Below are 16101 nucleotides of genomic sequence, written 5' to 3' on the forward strand. Positions count from 1 at the left end.
ACTTTGGAGGCCAGAAAACATTGTTGGATCCCCAGGAACTGGTTGTGAGCTGTTGTGTGGGTGCTGGCAACCAAACCTGCGTTCTCTTAACCTCTGAACTGTCTCTCCAGACCCTGAGGGTCTGGACCACACATCCACGGCTTCAAGGGGGTTTTTCAGCATAGCAGTGAACATCCCTGCCTCCCTGCTTCCATCTTATGCTCCTTGTGGCTCCTCTTTACCACCCTGAGCTATGTCAGGTACTGGGGCCTTGCTCACACTGAGCAAGCCCTCTACCACCGAATCAATCTCCAGTCACCACTTTGTGCATTTGAAATACAGAGAAAGCACAGAACCTGGGTAGCAGCATGCCACATACCTGATCAAACTGGGGGTCTTCTCCACGCTGTAGAGATTTTGTCAAAGGTTTTTCCTACAACAACAAAAATGACATATACAAAAGTAATTATCTAGGATTTTCAACACTGTAATAGAAATACCATTACTGTTATATTTTTCTCATTCACTTTCCCCTTTATAGAACAAGGGATGTTTGTATTTTGAATAAGTTAAAAAATGTATTCCTCTGCTAGTCTGACCTTCACCTCTATTGCTAAATGCCCCGTGTGGGCAGTGCTATTCCCTGGCAGGCGGGTCTGGGTTACATAAGAAAGGTAGCTGAGCAAGCCGTGGGAAACAAGCCAGTAAGCTGTGTTCCTTCATGCTCTCTGCTTCAGTTCCTACCATGGCTTCTCTTGATGTTGAACCTGTTCCTTTCCCAAGTTGGTTTCGGTCAGTGCTTTATCACAACAATAGAAAGCAAACTAGTTCAGGAGTTAAAAACCATTTGAAAGTTATGTGTGTGTGTGTGTACACCTGCACACACATATGTAAATGCACGTATGTATATACAATTTGTGTTTAGCCTATCACACAGACCTATGGTTCCCTCACTTCTCCAGTGTACTCCAGTCACAATACCTAAGGCTGGCCTTGAACTCGTGGCCGCCTTTTTGCCACAGGATCTTGAGCACTGGCGTGGCAGGTGCCATTGTAGAGTCTTAGTCCACACCCCTGAGAATTCCCCAGGGGACTTAGGAATCAACTGTCCTCTCTCATTTGGGGACTCTACAGTGCCAAACTGTATGCATCTAAACTAAAGAGAACACTGTGTTCTTACAGGCTAGAAAGTCTTTCTCTTCAACCTGTACTGTCTAGGACATACAAACCAGGGTGTGGATATAGACATGTAGGTGAGAAGAAATAAGAACAATGAAAGAAACAATGGATTTGGCTCAGGTCATAGAAAGGGTACACCCTCTGATCAAACTGGAAAGCAATTCATGCAGCTGTAAAGCTCACAGTGATGTTTCTTTTGTAAAGCCAGCTAAATGCTAAAGTCAGCAGTAATGATGTGAAAACAGGTGCAATCAGGTCTCACAGACATTCTTGGAACAATTACAGGGTGCGAATTTCTGCTTGGAATTTTCTCTATTCATCCGGGACTGAGGGAGTCACTTGGTGCCAACCCACAGGCTCGGAGGAAGGCTGGGCTGCAGCATGTGGTTCCTGCCATGGGGAAAGAACATCTGGGGAGAAATGTGGGCAGTGACTCTTTGCGTTATCAATGCCTGGTTATCTTTCAAACATCGGCTCCACCATCACTCCCTTGAGGAAGTCTTTGTGAGGCAGCTTCCAGTACCAGTCCCGTGCACCACCTTTCGAGCCTGCAAAACCCTGCCACTCTTCCTTTTACAGCTCTTTCCACGACCACATTACAGAGGGATGTGTGTGTGTGTGCATGAGTGATGTCCACGGCCATGTTACAGAGGGATGTGTGTGTGTGCATGAGTGATGTCCACGGCCATGTTACAGAGGGATGTGTGTGTGTGCATGAGTGATGTCCACGGCCATGTTACAGAGGGATGTGTGTGTGTGCATGAGTGATGTCCACGGCCATGTTACAGAGGGATGTGTGTGTGTGCATGAGTGATGTCCACGGCCATGTTACAGAGGGATGTGTGTGTGTGCATGAGTGATGTCCATGGCCAGGTTACAGAGGGATGTGTGTGTGTGCATGAGTGATGTCCACGGCCATGTTACAGAGGGATGTGTGTGTGTGCATGAGTGATGTCCACGGCCATGTTACAGAGGGATGTCTGCAAGAGTGATGTCCACGGCCACGTTACAGAGGGATGTGTGTGTGTGCATGAGTGATGTCCACGGCCATGTTACAGAGGGATGTCTGCAAGAGTGATGTCCACGGCCACGTTACAAAGGGATGTAAGGAACGCATGAGTGATATCCTCAAATGCCTCTCCTACTTGCCAGGAAGTTCCAGACAGGCAGAAACCTCTATCAGTTTCTCTCAGCACTTAAAAGTCCTGGGAAGGAGCAGGGCTTGGTGCTGGACTAGGGATCTATACTCTCTTCAGATATGAAGTCCTCCATTTTGTGTATGCATGTGTGAGCTAAAAATTAAATATATGTGTATATGTATATCTATGATTGTGGTGGTGCACACCTTTAATCCCAGAGCTTGGGAGGCAGAGGCAGGCAGATCTCTGTGAGTTCATAGCCAGTCTGGTCTACATATAAATTCCAGGCCAGCCAGGGCTACATAGTGAGTACCTGTCTCAATAAATAGTAAAATTTTATTGAGGAAAACATTGATAAGATTTACCATTTTAAATGAGTAATTCTGCACCGTTAAGTAGATTTATTGTCAGCTACCTCCACTGTCAATTTTATGAGCTCTTTTCATGCTGGAAGCTTTTATTTCAAATGTGGCACACATTGAGACCCCCACATACATAAGAGAGTCATTCTTAGTATCTATCGCTTAAAGCCATACACAACAATGTGGGGGGGCATGGCTTCTATGATAGTTTTCTGTGGCTCTGTACTAGAGCTACATAAATACTTATTCAATATAAGTTCAAAAATTGGCAATGCATCAACACATGAGACCCGAGATCAACCTGAAGCGAATGATGTCACGTGTCAGCGGCTTACATCCCCAGAGCGATTCCCTTCTCAGTCTTTCTCAGAAGAGGCTTCTGTTGCTGGGCGTGGGTGTGTGTGACCAGGCCAGCCGTACTCTGAAGCTTCCCATGCCCTAAAGCAATGCTTTCTTACTACAAATGGTGGGGAGCTCGTAGACACGGTGTTTCCTGAGCACACATCTGTGCACGCACAGGAAGGAAGCAACATTCTGCAAACAGGCCCAGCCGACAGGTATTGCCCCACACGATCCTCAGGCCCATGAGCTAAGACCGTGGGCTTGACGTCTCAGTAACATAACATACGGAGCTTCCTCCTCGACATGTACTTAAATATGCTGTCTTAATCATTTTCTTTGAAGACTTGGATTAAATTCACTTTCAAAATTGTAGCTCTCCACTCTCCCTTTTCCCTGTCTATTACTGTGAGGGCTAAAGTTATATTTTAAGTTTAAATTACTGTGCTTGAGAGAGCTATAAAACAGAAAAGTCTCTAACCTGTAAGCCTTTTTTGCCCAAAGACAGATGACTCGCATCTTCCCTTCTGTAAACAGGCTTGGCTGCCACAACAGAACAGGATGTGCTTGATCACACAAAGGCGGGGGGAGATAGGCAGAAAGTGCATCAGGACGTATACTTGCCCCTAATTGGGTGAAGGTGGGAAGCATGGAGCCCGGTGGGTTTTGCCTTTAGAAGCCCCTGCCTAATGGAATTTGGAGCCATATTCTGGGAATCCCGAGTATGGACCTGGCCGGTGACCACCATCCTGGTCAGTATTTAATAATAAAGCTTGCTTCAAATTTGTCTCCAAAATTGTGGTAGCGGTCTTATTCTCGTCCAGTGGGATTAGCATTAACCTGTCATTTCACACACAGCATTTTCTGTGCAGCTGCTCTGGTCAGTAGTCCCGCTCTCTCGGCCCTTGTTCGACTTCTCTGCACCCCCGACATATGGAATTCACGACTGGGGGGTGACACACAAGTGACTGTGTCCCTATGCATCTGGAAGATGGCGTTGGGCAGAGAGTCTAGTTGGCACTTAAATCTCACAAACATCCTCTTTGTACCAGTATGGATTTATCAGTATCAGAGGGTTTAAGAGCAGACCTGGGAGAAAGAACATTACACGATCTAAAAGATAAAGAGAAAGGAGGGATGGAGGAATGAAGCAAGGCAGGGGAGGGAAGGAGGAAAGGAGGGAAGGAAGCGGAGCTAATTAGATTTGGTGGGTTATTAAAAAGAAAGAAGAGGACATGAAGATGGGAAGGGGGTGTGTTAGAAGGTCTGGGAGAATGAGAGGAGATTTGTTGGGGGGTCTGGGGAATGGGAGGGGATTGTTGGGGGTCTAGGGAAGTAGAAGGAATTGTTGAGGGTCTGGGGAATGAAAAGGAATGTATTGGGTGACCTGGGGGGAAAGTGAGAAGCTCAGATAGGTATGATTAAGATACATTTTACACAAGTATAAAATGTCAAAGAAAAAATAAAAATATTGTAAAAAAGAGAAAGAGCCCAAAGCCAACCTGGGTTACCCAGTCAGAACCTGTCTCCAAACAAAGCAATGAAAAGGATATGGAAGACCGCACCCTCTATGCCAACACCACATCACTTCCACAGGTACGTGAATATCTGTGGAGTTGGTATTTGCAGTGAGGCGGCTCCTGGAGCCAAAATGACAGTTGTGAGCCCTGAAGTTGTCAATCCTGAAGGATAGCTGTATTCACCCCATATCATGCTGGAGGTAAGCAAGTTCAGAGAGTCACAACAAATCTGTCATAAGTGTTTGAAAATGACCACGTGGCTTGTCATGCTGCTCTAGTCTCATAGCTCATGCTTGAATTCTTCATAATTAAACAAATAACTAAAATACAGCCTTGACAAATCTACTTCCTTTCACTTTTTGTCTCTTAAATTTAAATCATACAATGCTTTTCACTTTTAAGGACATTATCGGTCATTCTCTAAACCCACTCCAACAGCTTGTATCTCAGGACTGCTGGTGGAGCTAACTCAGAGGCTTCTCCTCTGACTCTTCCACGTACAGACGGTGTGGGGACACGCCTTGCCTGTCACACAGCCTGCTGCAGTTCTCCAAAGCTGGCTTTTCTCCCCTTGAATCAAAGAGGAAGGTTCTCTCAGGCCCCTAGGGCAATTATCTATGGTCAGAAGGCTTCTGTGGAGGGAAAGGACGGCCCCGGCTTGTGCATCTTACACGCTAAGCTATGGAGTTTGCATCTCCATCCCTACCCCTCCTCCCCTCACTCCCTCGCACTCTTAAGAAAACATGCCTCTAGTGCTTTTTGTCTCCATATCTTCCTAAAAAGGGCAGAGTGAAGCCACAGACGTCCACCCTATTTTCAAATAATTTCAGGGTGTTCCAGCTATACAATCACCTCACAGACTTTTTACACCAAGTACTCCGTAACTCCTAAGAAGAAAGGTGGCCAGATACACCAGATTTCAGACAGTTAGAAGTCTCAAGGGGCCCAAGGCTCAAAGGCAAGTTTACCTTGGGAATTCAAGGAGCACATTCAATTAATTTCTCCCTTCTGACTTTTCATTGGGTTTCCCAAATTCCAAATGGCACCTATACAGGCTAAATGTCAGGAAGCTAGCAGACCCAAATGATACTGTCTTGGAAGTCATATGCATCAATGTTTAAACCAGCAGGGGCATGGGGCACACAAGATACTCAGAGTGTTGAGTGTGTCACCTGTCTATATCCTAGCTGGCTTTAGCCAAGACGGTGGCTGGAAGGACATGTTAGGGCATGGGAAGGGAATCACAGGATCCCTGGTACCCTGGAAGGCTCTTCGCTAAGCTCCAGTTACCGTCTAGGTAAAATGGGGAGAAAAGCAGACAGACAGGCAGACCACTTTGTAGCGTTGATGAGTGGCATAGAGCGCGGAGTGTCACTCCTCCAGTGGCCTCTCAGAGCGCTGCCACACTCACAAGGACACTTCTTCCGGTGCCATGACTACCTGGATTGTGTTGAGATGGACATGGGCCCTCCTGTAGAAGGCGCAGGAGCTAACACCAAATCCCACGTTTTCTTGGGATGATGCTTAACACCCCTGCTGATACTAAGATTTTTTAACTTGAACTTCCTCAAATGTTTCTAGGACCAGAAAGTTCTACTGTGAAAAATGGTGTGGGGGTGCATGATAGAATGCAAACATCCTGCTTGCTTTAGAGAAGCAGAAGGAAGAAGCCCACGTTACTAGAAATACTTTAATACTTTTAATAAATATTTATTCATTTTTGTTTTATGAGTGCTTGCCTGCCTGTGTGTTTGCGCACCAGGTGTGCACCGTGGAACTGGAGTTAGGCAGTTGGGAGCACACTGCTGAGAGCTGAGTCCTCTGAGGGGTGCCATGCTCCTGGCTGGGAGCCATCTCCAGTCCCCACACACTAATGGAATGGTGGGGTGATTATTAAAATGACCAAAATCACATTTCAGTCAAGCACAAGATTTTGCAAGTCTTGAGACTTGCATTTTTTTTTTTTACTTATACAAACATTGTTTGGTGCAGCATTAGCTGAGAGGCTTTGAATATTATGAGCATGGAAAATTCACATTCTATAAATTCATATCACACATTATATATGACTTGTCAAAAATTTCAAAACTAATTTCAGATAGCTTCCCCCTTCTTCACCAGGCAGAGGAGGATGTTGAGGCACGTGGCATCCCATCACCATGGTGATAATATCTTTCAGGGTGGAGAGCTGGGGACCCAATTGTTGCGAATCCACCAAAGCATTTAGCAGAGAACTATCAGCTCCTGGCAGTGGGGAATGCTGTTTCAACCTGAACCAAAGAAGAGCAGGGCACAAAACATTTCCCTGGCTATCATATTTTCCTCCATAACTTATTAGTGACAGTTCTGACTTGACTTTACAAACATGGTCTGAATAATAATTAACCTTTCACCCCAAGCCACTCCCTCGTGATGGGGGGTGGGGCGGAGGTGGGGCAGCCAGACACCTGGGGGTCTGAATTGTGTGGACTGTCTGCTGCACAGATCGCCGCATGCCTCTCTGTCCACAGGTAACAGTGAGTACCACTCTGACACCCTGACAACTTCTAGTATTAACTCCGCAGCACGCGTTAAATCCTCGAATGTAGAGGGGCGTGTCCTTGCGGAGGTAGACAGATCTGCTTCAGCTAATAAACACGAGTTCGTGTACATAAAATAACCCACACTGATTTTCACCCAAAGCCCTGCGGGAAATATTTCAAGGTCAATAGAATGTCACCAACTACCCCAAAGAAGTTAAAGATACCGTCAGACAATTCAGGGAATGGGGTGAGGCTACGCCATGAAGCGTGATGGCAGACCCAAAGCCAGGAAGACTATTTGGGTACTTATTTTTTTTGAAAATGAAACCTCTCGAGACGATCTGTCCTATTTGCGGCTGGCTCTGCTCCTATCACCGGAGCCTACGTGTCTGTCGCATTTAACAGTCCCAAGACCACATCCATTATCTGAACAGTGGAGGGGAAACTTCAATTAAACTCGGCTACAAAGTTAATTTTCATTTTAATTGAAGAAGAGAATGGCTCCCGGCCATCTTCACTTTCTACAATAGCTGCCGCGAATCACAGGCTGCGGTCTTCACTTATTTCTTTCTGTACTACAGTCTCCATTTTTGGTGATTTTGACTTTATGGGTCCTAGCTTATTTCTTTACAGCCTTGCTGTGTTTACTAAACAGACTTCAGCTCATCTGGCTGGATGTTTGCCCATTTCTTCAGGCCTTCCTGCACACAGAAGCTCCTCACAGCCTTTATCTTCCATCTCTCCCACTTGCCCCTCTCCCAGCCATCACCACACCTACGCTCTGGTCACCTCAGTGTCCTCCTCACCATACCCCCTCCCGGCCACCCTCAGCGGCTGTTCCTTTTCTGTCGCTCCTCTACTTGGTTTTCCAGGGACGGTCCACACGACCGTCTTCTCTTCTCCCCTCTGCTCTTTCTTAAATCATTGCGAGCTGGCTTTTCTCTCACTACTAAAGCTGGCATCCCCATGGACCCTAGGAACTCCCAAAATGGTGGTCTTTTCAGTTCTCTGCCCCCCCTTGACCCCAGTTGCAGAGACATCCCTGATCGGTCCTTTCTTTCCACTTGAGTTACCACCCCCAGCTAGCTCTCACTTTTCCCTGTGGCCTTCATGGGCTAATCTTGCCTCTAAAATATTTATATTGCTGAACCATCTTGAGAAAACCTCCTGGAACATCTCGAGTTTACTTCCCTTCGACCTAGGAATTGAGCAGAAAGAAATCCCCGAAGGTATCAGGAGCATCACATGGACTATTGTGTGACTAGAAATGCATAGCTACCGATACAAATGTCTACTGAAATAGGAGTCAGGTAACTGATGACGATGACCAGTAGATATCAGATTTGTGCAGGTTAAAACTGCTACCATGCCTCAGCAAATGTCCTGCTGCCGAAATTATATTGTTGACTTGTAGAAATGTCAAAACTTAAAACTCCCGAGCTGGAGAGATGGCTCAGAGGTTAAGAGCACTGACTGCTCTTCCAGAGGTCCTGAGTTCAATTCCCAGCAACCACATGGTGGCTCACAGCCATCTATAATGAGATCTGGTGCCTTCTCCTGGCCTGCAGGCCTACATGAAGACAAAACATTGTACACATACTAAATAAATAAATCTTAAAAAAAAAAGCCTTAAAACTTCATATGGAAACATAACCACATTACACCAACAGAGGAACATTCAAGACTTAACTAGTACTGTGCATTTATTTGTTTGTCTGTTTATTTGTTTTGCTGCTAAGACTAAAAACCAGGGTCTTGTGCATGCGAGGCAAATGGTTTGCCACTGCCTGATACCGTTAGTCTCTAAAACAGAACACATTATAAATAGTTCTAGATCACAGCCCCTTTCCGCCAAGGCTAGGGATAGTCCTAGAAGAATGGAGGGGAAGCTGTAAGAGCCAGAGGGAGTAGTACTGTATTGAAAAGGTATTTCTAGATATGATAGGCCATTGAACACAGGAACTCACAGTGGCTGTGACTGTATCTACAAAACGCGTACTAGATAGCTGGGTGGTGGTGGTGCATGATTTTAATCACAACAGTCAGGATGCAGAGCAGGTGGATCTCTGAGTTCAAGGCCAGCCTGGTCTACAGAGTGAGTTCCGGGACAGCCAGAGATACACAGAGAAACCCTGTCTCTAAAAACCAAAAAAACTGAAACAAAACAAAAGAAAAACCCACGTACAAGATCAAGTCAATCAAAATCTCAGCACGGATGTGGGGGAGGCCCATGGAGCCCCACCCCCGTCTGAGAAGCTATGGGCTGTAAATGGCCAGTGGAGGAGGGACAATCAGTTTTCTTCAGGGAAGCGAGCCCAAGAGGCTGCCCATGTGTCAGTAGTTGGTCCCCCCACACATGCAGATAGAGAGCTCTAAGCGGACACAGTAAGTATCAGATTGATAAAAAACACCCTTGGAGTTGGGAGAAAAGCGAGGTGGGGGGAATAGGGAAAGCATTGGAGAGGAAGGGGAGAATTGAAGGGAGGGAATAGGGAATGGATACGATCCAAACACATTATGTGCATGTGCAAATATTTTTTTTTTTTTTTTTTTTTTGGTTTTTCGAGACAGGGTTTCTCTGTGGCTTTGGAGCCTGTCCTGGAACTAGCTCTGTAGAGCAGGCTGGTCTCGAACTCACAGAGATCCACCTGCCTCTGCCTCCCGAGTGCTGGGATTAAAGGCGTGCGCCACCACCGCCCGGCTGCATGTGCAAATATTAAACAAAACATTTAACAAAATACTTTTTACATTTTTTTTAGTGTGTGTGAGGGTGTGTGTGTCATGGCATATGAAGGTCAGAGGACACTCCAAGGGAGTTGTTTTTGTCCTACCGTATAGGATCTGGAGACCAGATTCAAGTTGCCAGTATTGGTGACAATCACCTTTACTTGCTGAGCCATTTTGCTGGCCCCTGAATGAATTTTTATTACTAATTTTTGTCACTATAAAACACACAATGCTTTCATATGATCTCTTGTATTAAAAAACGATGCCTCTGTTAGTTCTCAAAAGAAGTATGAACGACAAAGGCACAGTTGAAAAGGGGAAGTCAAAATGTTTTGAACACCGACATTCCGTCTCATCCCAGGCAGCATGGTTGTCATCAAGAAGAGAAACAACTGCCGGCAAGGACGCTTCTGGGAATAGGAACCCCATCCACTGGAAAGTAGAGTATCTGCAACGGAAAAACAGCGCAGGGATTCTTCAAAAGGCTAAAAATAGAATTAGCATGGGATTTATGTGTCTCCCAGGTAGACACTTGGAGAAATCTAGGTCAACATACAGCAGAAAAACCCACACATGAGCTGACTGTGGCACTATTTACAGGAGCCAAGGAACGGACCCCGAGTAGGCATAGTGATAGATGAAGGTGAAGAGAACCGGGTAGATACACACAGTGGAGTCTCAGTGTTTACATCAGTTTTAAAGATGCACGGAGACGTGTTACACGTACAAAGGCAGATGGAGCTGGGAGAGCACCATTGCATATGCCTGCAGAATCTAGATCACACACACACACACACACACACACACACACGCACGCACGCACGCACGCACACGTGCACGCGCTATGAAAGCAGAGGGGGAACATTTTGAGAAGAGGAAGAGGACCAGTGGGAGGTGGGCAAAGGCAGGGGAGGGTGGTGTAGGGAAAATGATCCAAGCATCTTATCTTATGCATATGGAAGCATTATGATAAAGTTCATTTGTTCCAGGAAGAGAAAGGGATCACTGTGAGTGGTTAAGTGAGGCATGCGAGCAAAAAGAACTAGGAAATAACTTGAGGAACAATGTCTACCACATTTCATATACTCAAACAGAGGAGACTCTGATAATCTCTCATGGCATCTCTGGGTACAATGACTCAGGGAGGAAAGGAGTCTGCCACCAAGCCTACTGCCCTGAGTGAGTTTGATTTCCAAGACCCATGTGGCGGGAAGAGAAAATTGACCCCCATTTGATGGAGGTGGGTCTTGTATCTTATCTGTTGCTTTCATTGATTAACTAATAAAGAAAACTGCCTTAGCCCATTTATAGGCCAGCCCTTAGGTGGGTGGAGTAAACAGAACAGAATGCTGGGAGAAAGAAGCCGAGTCAGAGAGTCGCCATGATTGTCTCACTCCAGACAGACGCAGGTTAAGATCTTTCCTGGTAAGCCAGCTCGTGGTACTACACAGAATATTAGAAATGGGTTAGATCAATATGTAAGAGCTAGCCAATAAGAGGCTGGAACTAATGGGCTAGGCAGTGTTCAAAAGAATACAGTTTCCGTGTAATTATTTCGGGGCATAAGCTAGCCATGCGGGCGGCCGGGTGCCGGGGAAGCAGCCCTGCCGCTCTTATCACAACAGAGTGGCGCGCCCAGCTTGATAATGAACTCCACGTCAAACCTGAGAGGGCTTGAAAAGGAGAGAGAGAGAATATAAGACAGCTTTTTGCTGTTTCTGGGTTGCGTGCCGCAAAGAAATTGTCCTGACTCAGCAGCAGGAAAAAACTGGCTGTTTTAAAATGCCGGCTTTCTGGGCTGTGCCGCCATTGCAATCTCTGTCTGGCTCCTGCGGGAGACAGAGCTTTTGAATGGAGCATTTGGAGTAAAGTGCTACGATTTGTTTGATGGCAACTAGACTCACTGTGTGCCTAAAAGGAAGGCATTTTATGCTGCGGCTCAGAGGCACAAGCAACTCCACCATGCTACTGGTGCAATTTGCAAGGATCAGAGGCACGAGCGGCTCCGCCATGTTGGACTGGGCGGGGCAAGCAGGCAGTACCTGTTTTTGACCTAGGAATGTCACAGCTTAGATTCTTAAGCACTTAGCGATTTAAAAACACAAAACAAAGTGCTCCTGGATAATAAAAAAATTACAGATTCACAATAGAACTGATTCAGACACTGTTGGATGAATGTACGTAGGCTTGAGAGAGAGAAAAATATATATATAAAGAATAAAGTTAATGTCTTAAAAAAAGGGTAAAGTCTTTAAAGAGACAGAGTACAGATAGTTATAGATTAAAAGAAATAAAGAAAAATAAGCCACGTAAAAATGGAAAATTCACAGAGAGTCTGGATTCTTTGTATTATTGTGTTTTCTTTAAAATTTTTGACTGTAAAGGAGCTAAGTGCAGAGAGACATTTCATTACATGGACTGCCAAGCTAAACCAGAATGGATATAAGGGTGTTTTGATTTCAGAATATGTGTCTAAGGATATGATGCTTTGGAGAGGGTCTTCTTTTGTTTTCACAGAGGATGAGACTCTGTGGATTGCGTCTATCCCAATGTGGTATGATAGACCACGCCCTCCTGAAAGGTTGCTGTGAACACCTTCAGAAAATTACTTCATTCAATTGCCGACTGAGATGACCCTGACACACAGGTTACACCATGAAAGATCTGAATACAGCGCCCCCATTCAGCAGGAAGCAGTTTGGAGAGAAAAAACTGCGCCCATATTCCCAAATATTGTTTAAGGTCAATTTTGTTATATGTATATGCATATTTCTAATCTTGATTAAGGTATTGTGATTGTATAGTTCATTTTAAAATGTAATGTATATAGGTTGTTAATGGATAATCATCAATAATTGTTAAGCTTTTAGTCATGTTAGTTAGATTTTCTAGAATGTGCATAGATATATTTCAGCTAGGGATATATATTTCAGTTAGATAGGCATTCTTCATATCTTTCAAAGGCTACAGAATATGGCATTTAAATGTTTTAATAACTTAGGACTGTTATAGTGAGATACGTCTGCTCCTGGCAGCACCAATCTACTTCAAGAAGAAGATGGGCATCGAAGAGGCTTCTTATGGAGTTGGTTAGCCATTTGGGCAAGAAACTACTCTTGCCTGGACTGATGCATAAACTGGACACAAAGAACCCGCAGAAAGAGGACTGCTGAACTTGCCTAAAGGTGAGATGGTCTTTCGGGGTTCCTGATTTATAAAAGAGTCTACGAGACATTCTGCAGGACACAGCAGATAGTGACTGAACTGTCTTTGAAATTTCCTGCTTCATGGAAATGTCTGCTGAATACTAGGGCCTGTAGGCTGAAGATGGATGCCCCAACAGTACAAAAGAACTTTGGGTGACTGTCCAGGCAGTGAGATGTCTCTGTCATTTCTAGAGTTTTGGATTTCTTGTTTACTTAGGTAATATTATATCCTTCTGGAGTCTTTGATGGAGTTGAAGAATGGATAGATAGTTATAGTTTTCCTTAGTTATGATAAAGGATAAAATAGATATAAATATTGTAACTGTAATTCTTGCTTGATAACTGTTTTGCTATATGTAATCTTACTATGTTAAAGTGAAAGCCTTTCTTTTTTGTTTAAACAGAAAAAGGGGAAATGATGGAGGTGGGTCTTGTATCTTATCTGTTGCTTTCATTGATTAACTAATAAAGAAAACTGCCTTAGCCCATTTATAGGCCAGCCCTTAGGTGGGTGGAGTAAACAGACAGAATGCTGGGAGAAAGAAGCCAAGTCAGAGAGTCGCCATGATTGTCTCACTCCAGACAGACGCAGGTTAAGATCTTTCCTGGTAAGCCAGCTCGTGGTACTACACAGAATATTAGAAATGGATTAGATCAATATGTAAGAGCTAGCCAATAAGAGGCTGGAACTAATGGGCTAGGCAGTGTTCAAAAGAATACAGTTTCCGTGTAATTATTTCGGGGCATAAGCTAGCCATGCGGGCGGCCGGGTGCCGGGGAAGCAGCCCTGCTGCTCTTATCACAACACCCATTAGTTCTTTCTGACCTCTACATGTGTACTATCACGCACACGCACGCATGCACACACACATGCACACACATGCATGCACACACACATGCACACACATGCATGCACACACATGCATGCACACACACGCAGAAAGAGAGAGAGAGAGTGTGTGTGTGTAGATACCTTCTGAGGGTCAGAATCACTTTTCTTTGGGAGGAGTGCCCACTGGTAATTGCCTGTTCCCCAGCGTATGACTCCCGCACCCCTGCCTATACGGGCAACACTAATTCAACCTAGCAAGTTATTTAAAAAGGACATGAAGTTGAGAGGGAGATGTGTTGGGAGGGGTCATGGTAGAAGCTAGAGAGAGGGAGTGGGGTGGACACAATAAACATACACTACACACATGTATGAAAATATCAAAGAATAAATAAAATATTAAAATAAGTAGAGGATAGCCTTACTCATGGAGGAACGAATACTACTAAATTGGAGTACAAAGCCCTTTGATTTTTCCCTATTTCAAGATCCTTCTCACATGGTTTTTCTGCTATATGTTTCAAATGGACTATGGTGGGGCATTATTTGTTTTTTCTCTGATGAAAAGTCCTACTTAGGAGCCACAAACGAAATGTTTATTCACCTGCGTGATTCCAGGCATACTCACAAGCAGGAAACCAAACTTGGGGTTTATCCACTCACAGAGAAAAGGGACCCTGCAGCTCATTTGTGAGAACATCTCAGTCAGCTGGGAGTGGAGCCCAGGGAGATTCTTCTTCAGTTGTTATCTGCACCTTTAGTGACCAATCGGCAAAGCTCCGGTTCTGAGCTACGGTGAGTCTACAGATGTCCCGGGACGACTTGAGAGATGATAAGGAAAAAAAGGACAAGCCTGAGGTGCCTCACTACCAGCAGCTGGCTCAAAAGTTACTAGTTTAACTATACTTGGAAAAATAAGCCGCTTCCCTGTCAAGCATGGCATGAATATTCCCCATGTGACCGGCCGTCCTCCGGTCTCTGCTTTGAGCAGTGTGACTCTGACTTATCACTACGCTTGACAGGGAGCTCAATCTAGATAGTCCTCAGTGCGTTTTCATCAGGTGTGCTGAAGCCACGGTGGCCTCAGATTACAGAGAGCTTTGGCTACAAAGAAGGGATGCAGATTTGAAACTGCTGCGCGGAGATCTGAAGGTTGTGTCCCTGCCGTTTACACAGCCCCGGCCAACAAACACACGCTGTTTGCTTAGCCGAGCAAGATTGGCAGGAATCATGGTGCAGGAAGATTACCCTCTTTCAGGCTTAGCCATCCTGACGCGTACCAGGGTGAGGTTCATAAGTCTTTAAATACAACTGAATACAACAGGCTGCGTGAGGAGCTGGCATGGAAAAAGCCGAACTTAGTTAGAGGTAGTAATTCTGTCTCTTGGGGCAGAAGGGTTTTCTAACTCAGAAACTCCTTAGATATTTAAGAAGGGCTCCAGGTCAAAGGATATGACCTTTATGATGTTTCTGACATTTGGAAGTCTGAGGGTAACACAGGCCATTTAAAGGTGAAATGTAAAACAATGTCAACCGCACTATCTCTTGACTATATGTCCTGAGGAAAGTTAAACTGATCTATAGAACTATTGTTTGGCCAATTGACTGATACTTTTTTGATTGATTGATTTTTAAAGATTTGTTTTTATTTTACATGTATAGATTTTTGTCTGCATGTATGTGTACCACGTGCATGCAGTGCCTGTGAAGGCCAGAAGAGGGCGTCGTATTCCCTGAGACTGGAGTTAAGATGGTCGTGAGCCACCATGTGGGCACTGGGAATGGAAGCTAGGTCTTCTAGACGATTAGCCAATGCTTTTAGCTTCTGAGTCTTCTCTCCAGCCCTGATTAGTTGATTTATTTTGGGGGTGAGGATGCTGGGATTGAACCTAGGGCCCTGTACACACTAGGCAAGTAGTCTACCATTGAGCTAGATCCCTAGCCAAAATTGAAAAAGATCTATCATGAGTATAAACAGCAAACATCCTAACATAGGTCCTCTTTTCAGATCGGTTCCAGAGTCACAGGAAGCAAGGCTGGGTGCGTTTCACTTGCCCAACGCTTCACTACTTAGAGCCCAGAATCAAGTTTAATGAGAACTGGGAACACTGGCCCCATAGAGATTGCCGGTGGTGTGCCAAGGCATTCTCAGTCCTGACATGGCATCCTGCTTGCGTCAGGAAGACACCAGGTTGTCCTCATGCCGGCTCTAAAACCAACTTCCAAGAGACAAAGCTGGAGTCTAGGGACAGAGGTTTACCGCAGACACTCCTTCCAGCACCTGGGCCTTTAGGATGCT

General features: G+C 45.1%; 1 protein-coding gene across 4 annotated transcripts in view; it reads right to left on the reverse strand.

Moving 5' to 3' along the window:
- The window catches only part of Fry (FRY microtubule binding protein), a 404412-nt gene that overhangs the window by 178265 nt on the left and 210046 nt on the right, over positions 1–16101 (reverse strand). For all 4 annotated transcript variants that reach the window (XM_057765235.1, XM_057765236.1, XM_057765234.1 and 1 more), the window contains one exon: positions 359–412. In XM_057765235.1, coding sequence (XP_057621218.1) covers positions 359–412 — 54 coding nt within the window. The remainder of the gene's footprint in view (positions 1–358; positions 413–16101) is intronic.

The sequence above is a fragment of the Chionomys nivalis genome, chromosome 3, assembly GCF_950005125.1.
Source record: "Chionomys nivalis chromosome 3, mChiNiv1.1, whole genome shotgun sequence".
Classification (NCBI taxonomy): Eukaryota; Metazoa; Chordata; class Mammalia; order Rodentia; family Cricetidae; genus Chionomys; species Chionomys nivalis.